The sequence below is a fragment of the Vespa mandarinia genome, chromosome 8 (assembly GCF_050613455.1).
Source record: "Vespa mandarinia isolate Hongniang chromosome 8, ASM5061345v1, whole genome shotgun sequence".
NCBI classification, from domain to species: domain Eukaryota; kingdom Metazoa; phylum Arthropoda; class Insecta; order Hymenoptera; family Vespidae; genus Vespa; species Vespa mandarinia.
Window position 1 is genome coordinate 2,485,001 of NC_140817.1, and position 22,500 is coordinate 2,507,500.

Genomic DNA, 22,500 nt, shown 5'->3' on the forward strand with positions numbered 1-22,500 from the left:
TTTCTTTCATTCTCTCTTATTTTTTAATTTTTTTTTCTCTTTCTCTCTCTTTCCCTTGTTTTATTTATCTTTTTTCTTTGTTTTTCTTTTTTATTTATTTTTTTCATTTTTTTCTTTTCTTTTTCTTTTCTTTTCTTCTCCTTTTTTTTTTTTTTTTTTTTTTTGGTCGTACGACAAAATTAGAAAACCGCGAACGGCAATCGCGCTTTGTCAGGACCGAAATTAGATGCTCGGTGTTCCTCGGGCAACTTCTTTCTCTCTTTCTCTCTCTCTCTCTCTCTCTTTCTCTCTATCTCTCTATCTCTCTAAAGAAATAAATTAGACGTCTCGGAGAAAGAGAAAGAGAGAATCATTATTTCGGACGATTCTGTCAGCTCTTTTGTGACGCCGCGCGAAACGGCGCCGCGGAGAATTTCCACGCGAAGTACCACGCGATGAATCATCCAGACGATATGCTCGCACGATTTTTCCTTCTCTCTCTCTCTCTCTCTCTCTCTCTCATCCTCTTTCAAAATCCGCGAGATTAATTGTCCGCGATCGTGAACTCGAACGTAAATCGTCGGACTCCTTTATGTATCGAGAATCCTCTCTTCTTCGGTTAAATTATAGTCTTTGCAATAAATTTCAGAATAATCAACAACAATATATATATATATATATATTTATATATGTATATATACTTCCTTTTTCTATACATATATATATATATATACATATATATATATATATTTCCTATACATATATTTATTTCTTTTTCTTTTTTTATATTTTTATATACATACATTTTTATATACATATATATTTTATATACACATTAACAAACAGATATATAGCGTATCTACTTATATTTATCGGATATTTTTCGCGTCGACTTTTCTGTCGATTATTTTTTATTATTATTCATATCTTCTCTCTCTCTATATATATATATATATGTATATATATATATATATCTTTTTGTGCAAATATACTGGATACATATAATATATATACGTATATATATATATGTATATAAGTAGATATGCGTATAGTTTGAACCACGAAAAGTGCGAGTAACGAGTGTCGCGTAAATGTGTATGCAAAAAGAGTAAATTAAAATATTTTGGGTGTACGAGGGAAGAAGTTTCTCTGATGGGGTTGCCGTTTATTTTCAGATCGTGCGCCAAGCGAAGGGGATCAACGTCGGTGCAAAAGCAGCACGCCCCTGCCACTTCCCGGCTCTCTTACCACCAACGGAGAAGGTAACTATGCTTTAGAGATTAAACACTCCCTTTTTAGATCAACTTTGCTCCAGTTAAACGAATTTTCTTCTTGCGTTCCCGCGATCTATCTCTTACTACTATAACGCGTTAACGTAAACTCACGCAAAGAGAAATTCATCTTTTACGCTTTTATAATAATAATAACAACAACAACAACAATAATAATAATAATAATAATAATATTGTTATTATTATATTATTGTTAATAATAATTATTGTTGTCATTGTTATCTTTGTTACAATTTTTTCTTTTTTCATTGTAATAATCATTCTCGAAGTATATTGGACCTAAATAATATCGGGTTATTTTAAAGGGACAATGAAAAATTATTATTTAAAAATATAAAAAAAGAAAAAAAAAGAAATATAGATCTATGGTATCGATCGTAACGGTTGTTTCAAGTAGGGTCCATCGAGTTTACGCCATTGCTCTTGGTGGCTACGCCTATATCCACGTGGCTAACCTTGAACGTCGCCACGAGAACGATTTCTTCTCTTCGTCTTCACCTCGCGTTTTTCACTTCCGCGTCCTACAATCGAGATCCTACCGGCGAATTCGCCAACAGGTTCTTCTTTCTTTCTCTCTCTTTCTCTCTCTCTCTCTCTCTCTCTCTGTGTGTGTGTGTGTGTGTGTGTATGTCTGTCTCTTCCTTTTGCTTCCCCAGTTTTTCTTTCTTCCCTTTTCTAGGAAAAATCTTTCCTCGGAAAAACTTTTGGACCGATGTTTAAAGAGATACCAAGGTTCACGGATTTCTTTCAACTTTTTATCATCCTTTTTTCTACTCTTCATTCTTTACGAGAATTTATCTCGCTATAGTTCATTTAACTCTATTCTTTTATATATAAATATATATATATATATACATTGCAGTGAATATTTTATTGTTTTATACAGATATATATTTTGATTAATTCGAAATATATATTACAACAAAAATAATTATAGAATTAAAAACAACAGTAATTATAAAATTATTATAATTATTAATAATTATAATAATAAAAATTATTGTATATATATATATATATATATATATATATATATGTATTTGTAAAAATTTTAGGAAAAAATTAAAATATAAATATAAATTTGAAATAATAAGTATTGAAAATATAAGTGTATATATGTCTTTTTAAATTAGAAATTCTATACGAAAGAAAATTATATATCGCTCGAATTTCTCCGAGGAAGCCTTCTTCTTTTTCTTCGTCGTCGTCGTCGTCGTCGTCGTCGTCGTCGTCGCCGTCGTCGTCGTCGTCGTCGTCGTCGTCGTCGTCGTTGAAGAAATTTCCTCGGCACGGACGTTCCACGAGGCTGACGCGCGCGCAGGTTTTCACGCATGACGCACCGCGTGGTACGCGAGCTCTTCTCTTCGTTTTTCGGGTCGCTCTTCGTTTGCTTCGCAGAACGCTTGAAACATTTCAGGACCCAACTACAAAACGAAAAAAGTTATCTCTTTTCTCTCTCTATCTCTTTTTATTTTGACTCTTGAAAAAAACAAAGAGAGAGAGAGAGAGAGAGAGAGAGAGATATCTTTCTTCTCTATTCGCTCTTTCTTTCGATCCTATCGTGAATTTGGGACAAGGTCGAGAAATAGTTTTCGCCGAATTGATCAATTCTTTTTTCTTGTTTTTTTGTCTTCGTTTTTTTTTTTGTTTTTTTTTCTTCTTTTTTTTTCTTTTTTTCTTTTTTTTTTTTTTTTTTTTGATGACAACAGATAATAGATTATGAAGCGATAGGAACAGTGATGTTAAAAAAAAAAAAACCAATTAAAGAAATAAATAAAATGAACAAAATGAAATATAACAAAAAAAGGGACCTTCGAAAGGAGTTCAATCGAACTTGAAAAAATGATTTATTTATTTTCAATATATATATATATATATATATATATATATATATATATATATATCGTATCATGTTGGATATATATCATCTCTTGTATCACATCACATATATATTGTTCGATACGTAGCCACGTTGATGTCACGAAGAGAAGAAGACGGATAAAAGAGAGACAGACGGACGCGAGTCAAGACCGAGAAACGTTTACGAGCTGTGATTTCCTCGTGGCATCATCGGAGGAGAGAGGCCTTTGCTTTTACTATCTGCCTTTGCCAATGCAAAGGCCACTGCTCTAACGACGTCAGGCATTCCCAAGCCGGCAGCAAATTGCGTCCGTGGCGAAGTATTCAACGCGAATGCCGAGGAAGAGCGAAAGAGAAGGAGAGACAGCGAGAGAAAGAGAGAGAGAGAGAGAGAGAGAGAGAAATTGACCGAGCCACTCGTCGAACTCTTCCAAGTAGCCACGCACTCGAATCTCTTTTCTTTTTAAATCTTCCGCCTCGAAACTTTAACTTTATCGCGATACCAATAAACTTTTCTTCGTTGAATTTATAGATATTAGCAATTAAATTTATGGTTGGCATCGATTAATTTTTTATATGTATGTATATATATATATTTACTTAATTTATAAGTATAATAATTTATAAACAATATATATATATATATATATTTAATGATATAAACTGATTTAATATGAGAGATTTGGCCGAGGAACAAAAATGGCGTCCCTTTCGTCGGTGAATATTCCGGGGCACCTTCGAAATAATTGTCGAGAATGAAATAGAAAGAGAGAGAGAAAGAGAGAGAGAGAGAGAGAGAGAGAGAGAGAGAGAGAGAGAGAGAAAACGAGAGATAGATAGAAAGAGAGAAAGAGAGAGAAAAGAAAAAAAGAAGAGTAAAGAAAGGAAAGAATGAAAAAGAAAAAGGAAAAAGGCAAAAGGAAGGAAAAAAAAAAGAAAAGAAAAAGCCGAGAGGAAGGAAAGCCGGCTCCCGGGATGCAGGTTTGAGAATGGCACGATAGGTCGACGAAGGTGGGTGGCATTCGGCGCGACTGTTTGAGGGAACAGGGGGACCCCTGGCGCCAGACAGCTGCCGCGTGTCTCGACCTCGCTCGTTCTCCTTTCCTCTTTCTCCTCTCCTCCTGTCTCTCGTCTCGCCACCACCCTCCTCTCTCTCTCTCTTACTCTGTTACTCTCTCCATACACTCTCTCTTTCTCTCTCTCTCTCTTTCTCTCTACGTTAACACGCATACACGTACGTGCTCGACTCGGCTTGCTATTTTATTGATTTATTTTGGCTCTAGCACTCTCTCTCTCTCCTTTTCTTTCCTTTCCTTTCCTTCCTTCGTAGCAGACGATCGATCGATATACGATGTTGAATCTTATTCGTTCTATCCCTTTCTCTCTCTATCTATCTATCTATTTATCTTTCTCTCTTTTTCTCTCTTTCTCTCTCTCTCTCTCTCTCTCTCTCTCTCTCTCTCTCTCTATCTATCTATCTCTCTATCTTATTTTAAATTTAATCCGGAGCATAATTTAATTATTACACGTTTAGAAATTCGAACGATTATGCATATATATATATATGTATATATATGTATATATATGTATATATGTATGTATGTATGTATGTGTATGTGTACGTAAGACGTCCTATCGTTTCAAAATGATTAATCGAAATATTTCACGTATAAAACGTACCGATCATTTATCAGAAGAAGATTCTTCTCTATTTCTATCTTTTTTGGCCTCGGTCTACCTACTCGACACGCGGCATATTGGCCAATATCTTCGTTTCGACGTGGGTCGTCCTCCTCATCGTTTCGCTTAGGATACAATTCCGCCATTTCCTTTTTTTCTTTCTCTCCCTCTTTCTCTCTCTCTCTCTCTTTATATCCATTCCTTCGTCTCCTCCTCTCTTCTCCCCACTCAGTTTCCTCACCATCTCGATGAATTACGCGAAGAACGTGACATTAAATATGCAGGTATCATATAGATACACACATATATATGTGTATCTATATCTGTATACACTTACACACATAAGTGTATACGTGCATAACCGATTCTACTTTTAATCCACATGTGCTTATGTTTGAGCACGTATGATGTATATGTGTTCGTAGCTTAGTTGGTTCACGAGCCTTATGTATTAGCGTAATATTAACGAGGATAATACAAAAAAGGAAACCGTGAGAAATGGAACGAGTTAAACCAAATTTCGCGTTATGAGATCCTTGAAATCTCTTCGAAACGGGAGGATAGGATTATGTCTCTCTGAAACACCCACGTATTCTCCTGTTGCTCCGCAACAGGTTGTTCTCTCTCTCTCTCTCTCTCTTTCTCTGCTTGCTCTCTCACTCGCTCGCTTCTCTTTTCTCTTCCTCTCACGAGATCCGAACACCCTCGAGTCAGAATGGCAGACTCATTACGTCCTTTTCCTTTTATTTTCTCTTCTTCTTCTTCGTATTCTTCTTCTTCTTCTTCTTCTTCCTCTCAATAATGTCTCTGTGTGCATCTTTATATCTTTTCTCTTTCTTTCTTTTTCTCTCTCTCTCTTTCTCTTTCATTCAACAGGCGATCAAACACCGGTATATCCTTTACTTTCTCCGGGAGTTTATCTGAATATCTCGAAACCGATCGTAACACATATATCGTATTATCGAATCGTATTGTATTATCGTATTAATAGATTAAAAAAAAAAAAAAAAAAAAAAAAAAAGAAAAGAAAAGAAAAAGAAAAGGACAAACGTCGCAAAAATTGAAAAACGAAATGAATGGAATTCGAGATTTCTCTCTCTCTCTCTCTCTCTCTCTTTCTCTCTTTTTCTTTTTTCTCCTTTTTTTTTCGACGAGTTATCCGAGCAAGAAGGTCAAGGTCGGCCTTGGGAAAGTTCGATCGAAGTCCTTAAAGGGGAGATATCTCTTCCAAGCGGAAGTAACAGCTTCCGCGATTTAATTTTTAGACATCTATTGATCTCAGTTGTTTTTTTTTTTTCTTCTTTTTTTTTTCTTGTGGAAAACGATGCTACTCGCGTAATGGATTCTTCCTCGATTCTTTTTCCTTCTCTCTCTCTCTCTCTCTCTCTCTCTCTCTCTCTCTTTCTCTCTCTCTCTCTCTCTCTCTCTTTCTCTCTCTCTCCACCTCTCTCTCACTCTCTTTTCTTCGTGATTCATTCGAATCGATCGCCGATCGGTCACGTTTGCCTTCGTCTTCCTCGAAATCAATCGGTCGAATCGATCGCGTTGCATCAGTTACTCCTCATCGTCGTTCACTCGGTCGAACTGGAAAATAGAGGAAGAAGAACTTCGTGATCGAGTGCACGAACTGTAAGCTCTTCGCGAACCGATGGAAAAAGAACGACAACGAGACCGACGGCATGTTAGAAAAAGATGAAGAAGACGAAGAAAAAAAAAGAAGAGAGCTGGAGGAGGAGGAAGAGGAGGAGAAGAAGGAAGAAGATGAAGAGGAGGAGGGTATGCGGCATGAAATCGAATTGGATCAGGCCACTTGAGAGAAGCCGGAATGAAATCGCGGCGCGAATAAGCCTCTTAATAAAATGAAGGACTGATTGCTCGACGACGACGACGTCGTTTTAGCCATCTTCCTTCTGCTACCGTACCTACTTAGTTTCTCTCTTTCTTTCTTTCTCTCTCTCTCTCTATCTCTCTCTCTCTCTCTGTCTGTCTGTCTGTCTGTCTGTCTGTCTGTCTCTCTTTCTCTTTCTTTCTTTTGTATACAAGAGATCCGTTTAGGTCGACGACCTCGATCCTTCAATCGAAGTGAAAATAGATCCAGAAGTGGTACTACTCTTCGTTTAACTATATATCATCATTATGCACTTTTACGCCGTTGGTAAAGATGAAAAACTAATATCACGGAGGAACTAATCCTACTCATCCATATTGTCACTTTAGCAATCGCATACTTTCGTCTTTTTCTTTTTCTCTTTCTCTTTCTCTCTGTTGTGTCTCAATATGTTTACTTAATCATTTGATTTATTGAAGTCATTACAACGTTTTTAATGATAAAAAATAGAATTAGCTATTTTTTGATATTTATTTATTTATTTATTATTTTTTTTTCTCCCCCGTTTTTTTTCTGTTTTCATTCATATTGTACGTAATTAAATTATTTATTTTCTTTTTTTTTTTTTCTTCTTTTTTTTTTTTTCTTTTTTTGTTCGTCAGATAAATTTCCACGAGCGACGACATGCTCTGATAAAAAGAGGCTAAAACGTGAAAATGATATCTACAGAGACAAACGCGTATTAAAGTCTTGCGCTCTGTTTATGAATAGGTAACGTCATGGATTTTAACTGTGAATTGTCGAGTCAATAATTACACGAAGAAAATTCGAGTCATGTCTCTTTGCAAAGGACATACTTTCGTTAAAAAAAAAAAAAAAAAAAAGAAAAAAAAGAAAAAAAATCGAAAAACAAAAAGCGTGAAAAAAAATTAACAACGATTTTTTCCTTAATCCCTTTTTTCTTTGTTTTTTTTCTTTTTTTTTCTTTTCTCTCTCTCTCTCTCTCTCTCTCTTTTTTCTTTTCTTTTTTTTTTTTTTTTTTTCTTTAATAAAAACATGTCACGTATAGTTCCGTCAGAATTATTTATAGACGACGAGTAATAATATCGCATTAAAATACTTTTCTATTTCGTAGACGTAGTCTCAATTATCGATAATTAATTCGATAACGGTTCATCATTTCTATCGATGGTTATTATAATTTCGATGGTCTTTCGATTAATTACGTTCAAATTTGCAAATTTTCCTTGTACAATTATAAAAGCGCACGCGCGCGCACAAACGATCGTAATCGCTCTTAACCTTACGCTCTTCCCCGTTATAAGATAGGAATTTATCGGAACGTACAAACAAGCGTGTCGTTCTTGTCGTTCTCGTCGTTGTCGTCGTTGTTGTCATCGTCGTCCTCATCATCGTCCTCATTGTCATCGACAAACTAAATTAATAAAACCCACAAGTAGTATACGCACGTACTCACGTACTCAATGATACATAAGTACGTTCATTTATGTAATTACATATACGATATTTTCCACGAAAAACGATGACACGATCTCGATTAAACGAATAATTAAATCACAATGAATTTCCACGTTCGAACGGAATAAATTTTTCTCCGAAACATAGTTAAAGAGAAAGAAAGAAAAATGAGAGAGAGAGAGAGAGAGAGAGAGAGATAAGATGGCGGCCATCCATCAAAATCCGTATGTCTCTTTACGCGAAACTTCATTCTCACAATTCCTTTATCATCAAAGTTTCGTAAAGTTTATATGACTATTTCCGTTTTCAAGGAGACCGACAAATTCATTGGAAATCATCTTTAATCTATCTCCATTCGTATATATATACAAACACATATGCGCACAAATATAAAAGTGTACATGTATATACCTAAGTATATATAACTAAGTATCTACTAATATATCAGTTTAATTAATAATTATATTCGTGGGATTTAAACTTTTCATAAAATTTACTTTAACCATTGAGAATTTTTTTTTATTTCTTAATTTTCCTTTAAAATCGTAAATCGATCATTTCGTGCGTTGTTAATCGATTTGAAAACCTTGCCTTTCCACGAGACGAAATGCATTCGATCAAATGGTGTTTCGAGTAAACATAAACAAAAAAAAAAAAATCTTTCTGAATGAGACCAAAAGTAAGAGTTACGAACGTAAAACGAAAAGAAAATAAACAAAAAAGGAAGAAGAAAAAAGAAGAGAAAAGAAAATATTTTTCTTAGGTGTCTTACTTTTTTTTCTTTTTCTTTTTTTTTTTTCTTTTTTCTTTTTTCTTTTTTCTTTTTTTACAAGCTAATAATCAGAGTTTGGGCTACGCCAATGGGTCCGAAAGCATCCTCTCGATCGGTCACGATCTTTTCGTTGGGACCGGTCCGGCTCGTTCTTGTGAATGGTCGAAGAGATAGTGAAAAGGAGCAGGGAGAGGTAAAGAGATGTGGGAGGAGGGAATACGAAGGGGGATAGGAGGGGACTGTGCAGGCGCCTTTCGTTAATGTCGTCGTCGTATCGAGACGAGATTGAATTTCCACGGGGGCCTTCGGCTTAAGTATCTTCTCTCTCTTTCTCTCTCTCTCTCTCTCTCTCTTTCTCAGTCTCTTTCTCGGCCATGTGTTTCCATCTTCCGCTCCGCCCACGCGCTAAGCCCACGTCTACTTGCGGACAGATTTCGAATGGGAACTTATGCGCGATTATTCGTTGGTTAATAAGAGTGTGTAACCGATAAATGGGACGCGAATGTCAGAGACGTTTAAAAGGCGATAATCGTAGATAAACTTACAAGTACTCGTAGTTCTCTTTTTCTCTCTATATATCTATCTATCTCTTTACTTTTACTCTCTCTCTCTCTCTCTCTCTCTAACTATCCATCTATCTATCTTTTTCTCTCTATCTCTACATTTCTACTTGGAGGAGGAAAGAAGCGTATAACAACAATGATAATAACGATCGGAGAATCGGTATATAATCGATATATAATCGGTAAACGGCGCCTTTCACGGATCGGAATCGCGTGGGTGACTCGCGTCTCCTTTCTATGTATATATATATGTATGTATGTATGTATGTATATACGTATGTACTACTACGTATACTCTCGATTGAGGCGAGGCAACGAAGCGCGGCGAGTAGCCTGACTACTACTATTACTATTACTACTACTACTACTACTACTACTACTATTACTATTACTACTACTACTACTACTACTACTACTATTACTATTACTATACTACTACTATTACTATTACTACTACTACTACTACTACTACTACTATTACAACTACTACTACATTTATTCTTGCGAGACGATAATATCGGCTTAGGCTGTTAACTGTGTATTAGGAAACGAGGTTATCGAAAAAGTCGCGAGAGCTTTCGCTTAGAAAACGTGAGTTAATATAACGTCGTAATAATGTTGATGCTTTCGTAGATTCTTTCTCCTTTGTAAATAACAAACATTTGAATAGTAAAAAACCGAAACCGTTCTTAAAATCGTTCTTAAATCGTCACTACGTTCAATGTCGAAGTAAAGTATTTATAAGATACTTAGGAGTAGGAAATTTTGTATGACGATATTATCGTATATCTATCGTGTTATTTCCTTTATTACAGAAAATTCTCATGAAAGCTTATCGAGCCATTTTCTAAGAGTTTCCTCGTAAGCAATTTTCCATTGGTTCTTCTTCTTTCTCTCATCTTTCGATATCTCTTCGGAAGTATAAGTTAAAAGTTCTCGTGTCAAGTGGAAACGCAGCTTTACGTGCGCGATCGTAGAAAGAAAGAGAGAGAGAAAGAGAGAGAGAGAGAAAGAGAGAGAGAGAGAGAAAACAGTAGGAGTGTTACAGAGAGGCTGATCGCACGCGCGTTCGTTGGTACGCGAACGAAGACAAGAGGAGAGGAGAGACAAGGGAATAGAAATACTCGGGAATTAAGCCGCGCACGCGTAACTCCAAGCACATATGTATGTATGTATATATGTATGTACGCGTATATGTATGCTTATGCACGCGCTAATTGCTCCATGCAATTTTGCCATGCGTTCCAGATTTTCCTCGATCATTTTATCTCTATCTTTCCCTATTTCTTTTCTCTCTCTTTTTCTGTTTTTCTTTCTTTCCTTTTCTCAACCTCTCCTTCCTACCCTTTCTCTCTCTCTCTCTCTCTCTCTTTCTTTCTATCTGTCGATATTGACAGGAAAAAAAAAAACTAAAATTATCTTGTCACAAGTACGTTAGACAGGTGGTGATCCAACCAATCGAGTCGATGCATACATACGTATTACATATGTATATCGCATGTGCAAAAGCCCAATTAACATTCTTTAATACTACTAATCGAATAGTGTTTAGGGCAATCATGATAATTTTCTCAGAATTGTATTTCTCATTATAACAAATACCGTTGGATTTTGTTAGAACGGTCCGGTTATCGTGAGTTAAAAGATCCTTACGCAATAAATATTTCTTCCTTTTTTTTGTTTGTTTGTTTGTTTGTTTATTTGCTTGTTTTCTTTTCTTTCTTTTCCTTTTTTTTTTTTTTTTTTTTTTTTTACGTTAACAGGCCAACGTTACACGACACGATCGATATGAAAATTTATATATGGATATCGATATAAATCGATATCTTAAGCCACTGCTTACATGCGTTTCTTCTTCTTCTTCTTCTTCTTCATCTTCTTTCTTCTAACTTCTTCCATTTCTTTTTCTTTTTCCAATGTATATACACCGTTTCGTTGTCCCCTCGAAAGCGAGCACAGAGAGAGAGAGAGAGAGAGAGAGAGAGAGAGAGAGAGAAGAAAGACATTCCTCCCGTTTCGTCTTTACGACGAGTCGTCTCCCCCAATACCATCTCTTTCCCCTCTCCATCCCATTTCCCCTCATCCTCCTACTTCTTCTCCTCTTCCAGAATGTCCAATGTTCTCATGGATTCGTAAATTTCTATCGTTCTTCTTGCGCGCTTACTCTTAAGCTCTCTTTCACGTTTATTATTCCATATAGAAAAATCTTCGTCGCCTTAGCCTTTAAAAAAAAAAAAAAAAAAAAAAAAAAATAAGAAAACAATTCTGGATCATACAAAACTCGTTTGAAAGATCCTTTTCTATATTACGACGAACGAAGACGATACTCTCCCTGTGTTCGTTCGTTTGTACATTCGTTCGTACGTTCTTACGTTCGTTCTTTCTCTCTTTCTTTCTTTCTTTCTTTCGTTTCTGACGTAACTCAACCGACTTCGTAAGATCGAATAGAACGCGACACGAGAGCTATGCGAATGTGAGAAGTACGCGGCCGAGTTCCCTTCGTTCTTACACCACTGCCTGTCTGCGCTCTTGCAAAATTACCGAACGCGATCTCAAAGTGCATATCTCGAGCATGCTTCGAAAGGAGGAAAGAGGAGGAGGAGGAGGAGGAGAAGATGGAGGTGGGGAGGATATATCTCGGAAGCAAAGAAAAAGAGAGAAAGAGCTGACTGTGACGTTCGACACAACCTGCGAAAAAAAAGATGTATACTCTCTCTATATATATATATATATATGTATATATACATATATATATCTACTACCATTTCATATACACTGAAAAGAAATGGCATATTATTTACGCGCTTTTCTAATAATACGTGTGTATGTGTTCTCACGTATGGCGTTAGCACGTTTATGTACACATAAATATATATATATATATATATGCATGCACACGCGGTCGTGTTTATATAGGGTTAAAGAATTGTCCGGCAGGGCGGAGGAGGAGCGACGGCAGCGGGGCTGGGAGGGGTGGGAGCAGTGCAGCGGCGTACAGAGGACAGGAGGTCGTAGAAGGACGTGGTAGCAGCGTGCGTGGTTGAGACGATGCCGGATAGTGGGGGAGGGGGACTCTAACTTAACTGGAGGGGAGGTAGTACGGTTGGAGCAAAGCTATCGGGTGATCAAGCGAGTCCAAGAGTGGTGGGAGCGCCACTGTAGAATGGTGGAGGGGGGTAAGCGGCGAGTTGTGCGAGCAAAAGAGAGAAAGAGAGAGAGAGAGAGAGAGAGAGAGAGAGAACGAGACGAGTTCGCTGGGTCTGGGGAAAAGGTGAGGAGAGGAGAGAAGGAAAAGAGAGGTTAGGCGGCGCCTGGTATGTGGCGCCTTCACTGGCGTCGGGCCATCTTTTATTCTGCCATTACAAAGAGTCAACACGTATCTTACTTATATAGCCAAGCACGGTCGTCCTCTCTTCGGTACATATATACGAAAGCTCCTTCACGGGTGTATGATATCATTGTGTTTTCCATGTTTTACGACCACGCTAGCGGGACTTAACCTTTTCTCTCTTTTGTTTCCTTTCTTTTCTTTTTTCTTTCTTTCTTTCTCTCTTTCTTCTCTTTCTCTCTCTCTTTCTCTCTCTCTTTATTCTTTCTTTTTTTTTCTTTCTTTCTTTTTTTATCGTACTTCTCTTCTGCAAATCCTTTTCTGTGTTATATCGTAGAAAGCACGATTCTTTGAAATCGTTCCAATTAATTTGTTTACATAAATCGTTTCTTTGTAAATAAATCGCGATCGATTCTCGTCGATATCGTTTTAATTAATTCTTTATGGAGAGATTTATTATGTCAATAGAATCATTTCTATGTTCTATGTTCTCTCTCTCTCTCTCTTTTCCTATAATATCTTCTTACTTTTCACGATATCTATCTATATATATATATCGTTGCCATTCAAATTTGCTTGTGCAGAGTTTATTTATCGTAATTATATAGAACACCATGGCGTTCGCCATGGAAACAAAATAATGGCGGGTTTGAAACATTTTGACAAATTCTTTAAGGCAAAACTGGAGAAGATAAAATACAATACGATACGATACATGTATCTATACATAAGTACATACATACGTACATATAAATTGCATTTGATTTCTAATTAGATCCATTGAATTTGATTTTTAATTAAATTCGTTCACTTGGAAAGATGATCCCATATTTAATTTCAAAGGTACACTTCCGTCAATCGCATTTGATTTAAATAGATTTTATACTTTTGTGTATGAAAAAAAAAAAAAAAAAAGAGAGAGAGAGAAAAGAATAAAAGAAGAAACAAAATAAAAATAATAAGAAAATACATATATGAATGAAGAAAAAGAAGGAACCAGACATCGATCATTATTCCCTCGACGTTTTCTCAAGGGACTTCCCGAGATGGAAAAGCACGACGATGACGATGACGTTGACGGCGTTGACGACGTTGACGACGATGATATTAATTTTAGTCGGACCACTAATTTTAGAAATACTCGCGCGTTTACATAGCGGATCTGCGATATACCGCACGCGTTCACAAACACATACACTCACACATAGAGAAAGAGAAAGAGAAATAGAGAGAGAGACATAGATACATACACATAGAAAGAAAGAGAGAGAGAGAGAGAGAGAGAAAGACACATGCGACCGTTCTTCTTCCACCTTACCAACGATTTTAATATGTCGACCGATACACCACTATAAACATCGTTTATGACTATACCAATCTTACATGGTTATTCATTTCACGTACCATAATACACGGATACGTATGACGTCGCGAAGTATTTGCGCGTGAGCGCACTACCAAAAGACCGTGGGCGTTCTCAGGAAAGAAGGAAATGCAAAACGTTAAGATGAAAGAAAACGACAGAGACAAAATATACTCACATATATCATTCACTATATATATATATATATATATATATATATATATATATATATATTGTTTATTGACAATAAGACGTACTTTCGGTGAGAGTAAGCGCGTAAAAGCACGTGGAATAATTTTTCGAGATAGGTAAGAAGAAAGAAAGAGAAAAATTAAGAAACATTTTACGGCTTTGGTCGTGTTTATTTCTTCTTCTTCTTCTTCTTTTTTTTTTTTACCTTCTTCTTTTTTATTTTTTGTCTTTTTTTCTTTCTTCATATAATATATGCATGTTGCCGGATAGAAGAGAATAAGATATTCGTGAAAGACGTCGACGAATGCATTCGTCGATTCACCTGTCGCTCAGTAGAGACAGCGATCTATAGATCAAAACAACGATTTATAGATCAAAAGCGAAGGGGATAAAAGTTTCATTTTCCTGTTTCTCTATCTCTTTCTCTTTCCTTCTTTTTTCCTTCTTTTTTTTTTTTTTCTTCCTATGTCTATCATCGATCGCAGCTATAACGCAGAAACTACGATATAAGAGTTTATTCCTCCCGTTCAGTGTAATTTTTATCTTTGACGAAGCTAGAGTTATTTCAATCCTTCGATATTACAATTTCAATCGATTGGTTCACAATCGTCGACGTCGACGTCGACATCGTCGTCATCGTTATTTGTACATCTCACTTCGCTAGGATGCATTAGAAGCCGATATGGTGGATATCTGAAACGAGAGAAAAAAAAAAAGAAAAGAAAAAGGAGAAAGGATCAAGAAAGGAAAAATTAAAAGCAAAAGAAAAAGAAATAAAATAAAAAATAAAATAAAATAAAATAGATAAGGAAAAAAATCTTTTCGAACCGCTTCTAGAAGTTCTTCTTTTTCTTCTTCTTTTTTTTCTTCTTCTTCTTCTTCTTCTTGGGGACCTTCAGGAGGGGAACTTCAAGGCAAACAGCGCGACGAACATACGAACTTGTTCGTAAAATTTCTCTTTGGTTTTCTTCGTTATAATGTGCGAAGGTCACGACGAAAATGATCCCTGTCCCTTCCCTCCCTATCCACAATCCCTATAAGCCCAGTATGCCGATCACATCGTGTTCTTGCGCCAATGATCATTATCGTATCCATAAAGGCGCGAGGAATGAGCGAACGAGCCAACGAGCGAATCGATCTTTGATTCGATCGAATCATTTCAACCTTTTTTTTCTCTTTTTTTTTCTCCCTTATATATATATATATATATATATATATATATATATGGATACACACATGTATAGATATAGACCACCGTGAATCATACTGGCGTGTAAAGGAATGCCGTTTAAACGTTTTTCGTTCTCGTTCCTAGTTTGTCTATCTCAGCGTGGTACCTCATTTTTTTTCCCCTCCCTTCCAGTAATCTGTTCCGGACTTTTATCACTTATGTACAACTTCTGACGAACTCAAACGCAAGTCTGTATATATATATATGTTTATGTATGTATATTAGCTACACATAACGTATGCAGATCCATAGTATAAATGTGTGTATGTATATATATATATATATATATATATATATATATATATATATATATTGGTTAGCATAAACGATCAGGTCATTACGCGGTTACTACGTTAGTCGTGTCGGGGTAGGGGTAGGGGGGTGAAGGGGGGTAGTGTGTTGTACATAACTAGTTTCGACTACGAAGTTGCCTTCGCCCTCGATCGATCCGTCGCCTGCGAAAGCGTTCAAAGAGAGGAGGAAAAAAAAAAAGAAGGAAAAGATATAAAAAGAGAGCTTACGATCTTTTTAACAAATGTTGCTTTTAAGAAGATAAAGAAGCAATCAAAGTTTCGTTTCGTTTAAGTTATATTCGAAGTTTATTTCGTTTAATTTAGTTTTATACCTACCTCTTCTTTTGTTTGTTTCGCTTTTTTTTTCTTTTTTCCTCTTTTTTTCTTTTTTTTTTTTTTTTTTTTTTTTTTTTTTAACGTCCTTTCCCTTTGTTTCCTTTCAAAGTCGCGAAAAGAAAATTTTCCATTTATCGACACGGTCGGTAAAACAGAGTAACATGCTATATCGCATCTATACATGTATGTACGTATGTATGTATGTGTACGTACATACACGTAATCGAGGACCACACACGTTGCAATGAAGTTACGCGAGGAATCGAAAGCGCAACACATAGTGGGATGGCAATCAATTTTTGGAGCTCGATGGCACGCGTGGCACCGTGCCTCAAGCTCACCCGATCCGTCACTGGCTACGATACAGGCGCCACTAGCCGAGTACGGTTTGTCCTCTTATCACGGGCAAACAACGTTCCTCTAAACTCCGTCGTCTTCGTTTTCGTCTTCGTCGTCTTCGGTATACTCGTATCGCTGAACACTCGTCTATTTAACGAGAGATACACATACGCACGCACGCACGATCACACGCGTATACATACGCACGCATACCCAAGCGTGTGCGCATACGTCGTTTGCCGGCACCACGCTATTCAGGCGCGTGCTGCGCGTTGCGTATTTTTAATCGTCGCGTACTCTCACCGATGGACCGACTGTCCGGATATATGTGTACCCACTGTTCGCATAACTCGAGATCCCTCTCGTATATTTTTCCTCTGTAACAAATTTTACTTAAAAAAGTAAAGATATAAAATAAATAAAAATATAAAGAAGAAAGAAAGAAATAAAAATAAGAAATAAAATAAATAAATAAATAAATAAAAAAGATCTAGAAAGACAATTGGAGAAAATATTTTTCAGATATAACTTACTTATATCCGATTTCGATCCGTCAATCGCTTGTGTCCTCTCGTCGTATACCTATATCTACAATAATTATACGAGCAACGATTAAGAGAATCGCACGATGTAAACCGTTCGTTCGATTGTAAAAAAAAAAAGAAAAAAGAGAGAGAAAAAAAAAGAAAAGGAAAAAAGAAAAAAAGAAAGAAAATTTTCCGATAGACATTTTCCCATTAAAATAAATATTTCTTGAGAAAGATAAAAGGGGACGTGGTTCGTGGTTCGGTGATTACGTTACTGGTATAGAAGAATCGTAGGTTATGTCGAACCGGCAGCCGGTCGTTGCGCTCGGGCGATCATCGCATACATACATGTATACGTACGTAGGTGTACAACGTACCTATGTAATATAGAATAAACGTAGTATACGTTGAAACGACGGCGACGTCGTCGTCGTCGTCAACGACGGGTGCGTCGGTGGCCGGCTTTCTCGTCGCATGGTACGCGCGTTCGTTAGGTATGCGACACGTATGGCGTACCTACACCCAGTCGAGCTGCCGTACGCTCGTAGAAAGGCCGTTTGAAGGACAAGGGTCACGTCTGAACAACGATACATATGTATGTATACATATATCGTATATATGTGGATATATACAAACATGCATGTATATATATATATATCATTAATCGTATAATATTATATGTATTGTGTATGATATATATATATATATGAATGTGTTATATATATATGTATACATAATTATATATACATAGTATATATATATATTAACATATATACGCGATGCTGCACCGGCCACTGCCTTTTCCACCTTTACCTGTATAATAGTAGCCGGCTCCGTTGCATTTCCCGCGTGCGCCCGCTAGTACGCGCGCGCGGACACGATTCCTCTTTCTCTCTCTCTCTCTCTCTCTCTCTCTCTCTCCTCTCTCTCTCCTCTCTCTCTCTCTCTCTCTCTCTCTCTCTCTTTTAGCTCGTGTCACGTCTAAGCGTGTTTATTACCTGCCACAGTAATTAACGATGCCTTCGGTCGATAGAATACGCTTCGTGGGTGGTACAAGGAGGTTAGAATTCTTTTACAAACGTTTTATCATTAAGCGCTTCTTAAGAAACTTGAATAATTATCCAAATGGCGGCGCCAATTTTAATATCGCTTTCATTAATATTTCTCTATTCGTTTGTTTGATTGAATCAAAGAAAAGGAGAGTGAGAAAGAGAGAGAGAGAGAGTGGAAAGGAGGGAGTTAGGCGGGGGTAAGAGTGATTTAAGTTTGAGGAGAGAAGACATCGTCAACTTGTACTCTCTCTCTCTCTCTCTTTTTATCCGATACGTTTAAAAGAGAGAGAGAAAGAGAGAGACGCGTTTTAATGGCTCGCAGCACGCACGATTCTTGCGTAGTCGTGTGCTGCGAACGGCCGACTCGCCGACGGCCGCAACAACACGCCGTGTCGTAAGTGCGGCACCTACGGTTACGCAGTTACTACTTTGCTTGGCCGTGCCAAGGTTGGGAACCTTATCTGAGAGAGCTTCAGGGTGTTTGACCCAACTGGGAAAACACATTGGCACTCGCGCGACGCTTTGCGTTTCGTCCTCTCTCTCTCACTCTCTCTCTCTTTCTCTCTCTCTCTTTCACTCAGTCAGTCACTCACTTATTCTCTTCAATGCTACTACTCCGCCCGAGTCTCTTTCTCTCCTCGTCGATATCCTTAAAGCCTCGTCCACAATCGTCCTTTGTTCTCGATATACGTTCGAATGGGATAAGATCGATGAGAACGCGTGCTTTGCTTTCTCTCTTTTCCTTTCTTTCTTTCTATCTTTGTTTCTCTTATTCTCTTCTTCCATTCCCTCGAACGCACACATTATTCGTTACTAACAAAAATCCATAGATATCCTAACCTCTAACGTTCTTTTTCAATTACGAGAGGATTTAATTGATAAAACATATATTATACGTCTCAATTCGTATGTATCATCATAATTTTATAGAAAGTATATTAATATTATCGATTGATTACTTGATCGTTGGGAGTATTTCGTTCATTTCATATTTATAATTTTACCTTTTCTTTTTTTTCGTTTCGTCCTCGTCTACCTTTTTTTACTTTTCGCCTTCGTCTTTTTTCTCCTTAACTTCATTCATTCAAATTTATTCGCGCGCTACTTCTCAGTTTTCTCCTCCATATTTAGTTGCAGAGGGCGTGCGTGACGTAGAAGATCGAAAGAGAAGCCATCTAATCCGATAACCTCAAATTTACGACTTTTACGCTCGCCTATACGACGAAAGAAGCTTTGACACGCAAGATCTCCGAAGGTCCGCGTAATTAATCGATTGTCGGCCGTCACGCTTCGGGAAAAAAAAATGTATGGAAAGAATAAAAAAAAAAAAAATGATATACACGTTACATACATACATATATAGATATATATATATATATATATATATATATTTATATATACATATATGCATACATAAATATATTCGTTATCCTCGAGGCTCGACGAGACGACGCTCGACGATCATATCGCATTCCAAACGAGACTACAGATGCTTTAGCCGGCACTGTCGCGTGTCTCTCGGAACACGTTATTTTTTTTTTTTTCCCTCTTCCATTTGTGTTTACACACACGCACATGGACGCACACAGTTAGCATAGATACACCTTGCCGTATCTGCTGCGTGCCGATTGGTATGCGACAGGAAAGGTCGACTTCTTGAGATCTTCGAGGCGTTGCGAGCAATTCGATGTGTGTCCATGATCTTTTCGTTAGAATCACGGAACTCACTACGAATCCATCCTCCGTTCGTCCTCTGTCTCTGATGAAGAAAAAGGAAAGGAAAATATGGGGGGAGTGATACAAAAGAAAGAAAAAAAAGAAAAGAAAGTAGATCGTTATTATTCATGATTATTCGCCGAACGAGAAAATCTTTCTTCTTCTCTAATCGTTGAAATGCGCGTTTATTGATTTCACAGAATTCCGATTAATTCCGTTCACTTTATCGGGAATAATAGAATGTAATGGGTAAAAATAGATGGAACTGTTTATTTAGCGATTTAGCATTAATATATACATATGTACATATATGTATCTCTTGGATGGATACGGCGTTGGATCAACGATCGATCGTTCAAGCACTTATTACCCTCGAGCGTCTGGCGCGCCTCATTTCTATAAAGCCAAGTGGGCGGTTTATATCTCGGCGGATAGTTAAAAGACAAACGAGAGATCGTAAGCCAAAAGAGAAGGATAAAAAAAAAAGAAAAAGAAAAAATGAAAGAAAAGAAAAGAAAAAACAATGTATCAAAGCTAACTCAAAAATTCTTTGTTTTGTGCACTAAATATATTAATAATACTAGGTAGCCTTATCCTCCGTTCATCGTAGAGCTCTACGTAAAATCAAATCGATCTAATAATGCACATACACAATATATACGTATACACTACTACTATACGTATTTACATATATACGCGCATATATATATAGATATATGCATGTATGTATGTACTTAACACGAACTTAGACGACGACGTACTAAAGCATAATATACTCTTACGTTAGAGCCCAAGTTACTGTCTTCGAAAATGCTGGTAAGCTTATGTATATTATTTATCGACTCCGCGAAGTCGAGAAAAATTCTTCATATCTCTGGTCAAAGACCAAACCACCGGAGATCTTGCAAGAAAATTCGTCTTTCTTCGTGTTACAATAATGTACTTCTTCGAAACGTTACGTCGAAATTTTCGAACGTTCCAAAATGGCGGCTCTGATGATACACGACGGACATACTCTAAAGAAATCGACGAAAATGACGATGACGACGACGACGACGACGACGACGACGACGACGACGACGACGATGACGACGACAACGATAAAAACGAAGAGAACGAAGAAGACAACGAAGAAGACGACGAAGACGACGACGCGACAGGCGTCCTTGCTCCAACCACTCGCGCTACTACCGATGACGTAATCGTCGCGATACCCCGCAATCTTGGCGCCGCGGTAAACTCGTAATATCTATTTTTATCTGGTGGAAGCAGAGGAGCCCCGCCTCACCCCACGTCGTGCTCTACGCGACGCAAAGCTTCGACACACCCGTCCCGTCGGTCCCGTCGTCTCTCTTTCCACATGTCCTTTCCTATATCTATCCTTCTCTCTCTCTTCTTTTTTTCTTTTATTTTTTTCGTTCTTTTTTTGTTTTTTTCTCTCTACCTCTTCATAACCTTTCCCTAAACTCGTAACTTTATAACTCATACGCGAATTTATCTTCGACTGTTAATTTCTCTTTATACTCGATCGATATTATTTTAACGATTATTCCTTTACGATCGTATTGTTCGTTCTATTTTAAATTTATCGTTGAACTTTACAAAAGCACATACACATTCCAGTAGTTTAAAGATTTATGCTAATTCTATCTTTAATCGTTTCTCTCTTTCTCTCTCTCTCTTTCTATTTATATGTATATATATATATATATATATATATATATAATTATTTTCTCACGTTATATACGTTCGGTTTTACTATGCCGCTCGTGGTGTGTAAATTTTCAGTTGTTCAAAAGTTGTGTGTAGTAGTCGGTAAATCTCGTTTTTACCGTCGGTCGTTAACGATAAAGATGGCGCCAGTTCGCCTCGATCGAGTTAGATTTCCTTGTTCGTTTATTCTTATTTTTTTTCTCTGCCTTTTCTTACTTTTCATTTTCGTTTTTCTCCTGGTCACGATCTCACGATTGATTTACAAAAAAGAAAAAAAAAAAAAAAAGAAAAAAAGAAAAGAAAAGAAAAAAAAAGCGGTTCTCTTATTATCCATTCTACGATCGAACTTGTTCGATTGTTTCGTAAGACGTGAGCGCGCGTTCGGGTGGTTGTTTGTGTGTAAGATGTTAATAAAGACGCGACGTGTTGTATCGTTGAAAAAAAATTGGAAGTTATGGAAGAGAGGAAAAAAGAGGAAATATGAGAGGTTAAAAATTCCGAGGTAACGGCAGGTCGATTGCCCACATACCGTCAACCTGCACCTTCCAACCTTTCCTCAGCTACCCAACCCCCTACTCCTTTGTCTCCCCGTCTTCCCCAGCCCCCGCCCCGTTCGGAATCCGTCCCCCTTTCTCCGTCGTGTTCGCTCTTGTCTAGTCTCGAATCTGGCTGGCGCCGGCGGCTTACCCACAATGCGAACGAGTCGAGAGACGCGTGGGACTTTCCGAATTCTCTTTCCTTTTCTCTCGTCTTCGTAGAAATCCACGTGTATATATATATATATATATATATATATATATATGTTTATTCACAATTAACAACAACGCGTATACACCTCGCACTATCCCTATCCCATTTCCCTCTTCAGTTCCTGTAACTTTCCATCCCCTATCTCCCTTATCCATTTACGTTCCATTAATATTTTTATTCAGGAGATTAGGATCATTTCTAAGAGAT

General features: G+C 37.2%; 1 protein-coding gene across 1 annotated transcript in view; it reads left to right on the forward strand.

Annotated features, from left to right (window-relative positions):
- Dad (Daughters against dpp) overlaps positions 1-22,500 on the forward strand; it is a 44,173-nt gene that overhangs the window by 17,154 nt on the left and 4,519 nt on the right. Inside the window, exon 3 of the mRNA XM_035887760.2 lies at positions 1,155-1,241. Within this exon, the coding sequence (XP_035743653.2) occupies positions 1,155-1,241 (87 nt within the window). The remainder of the gene's footprint in view (positions 1-1,154; positions 1,242-22,500) is intronic.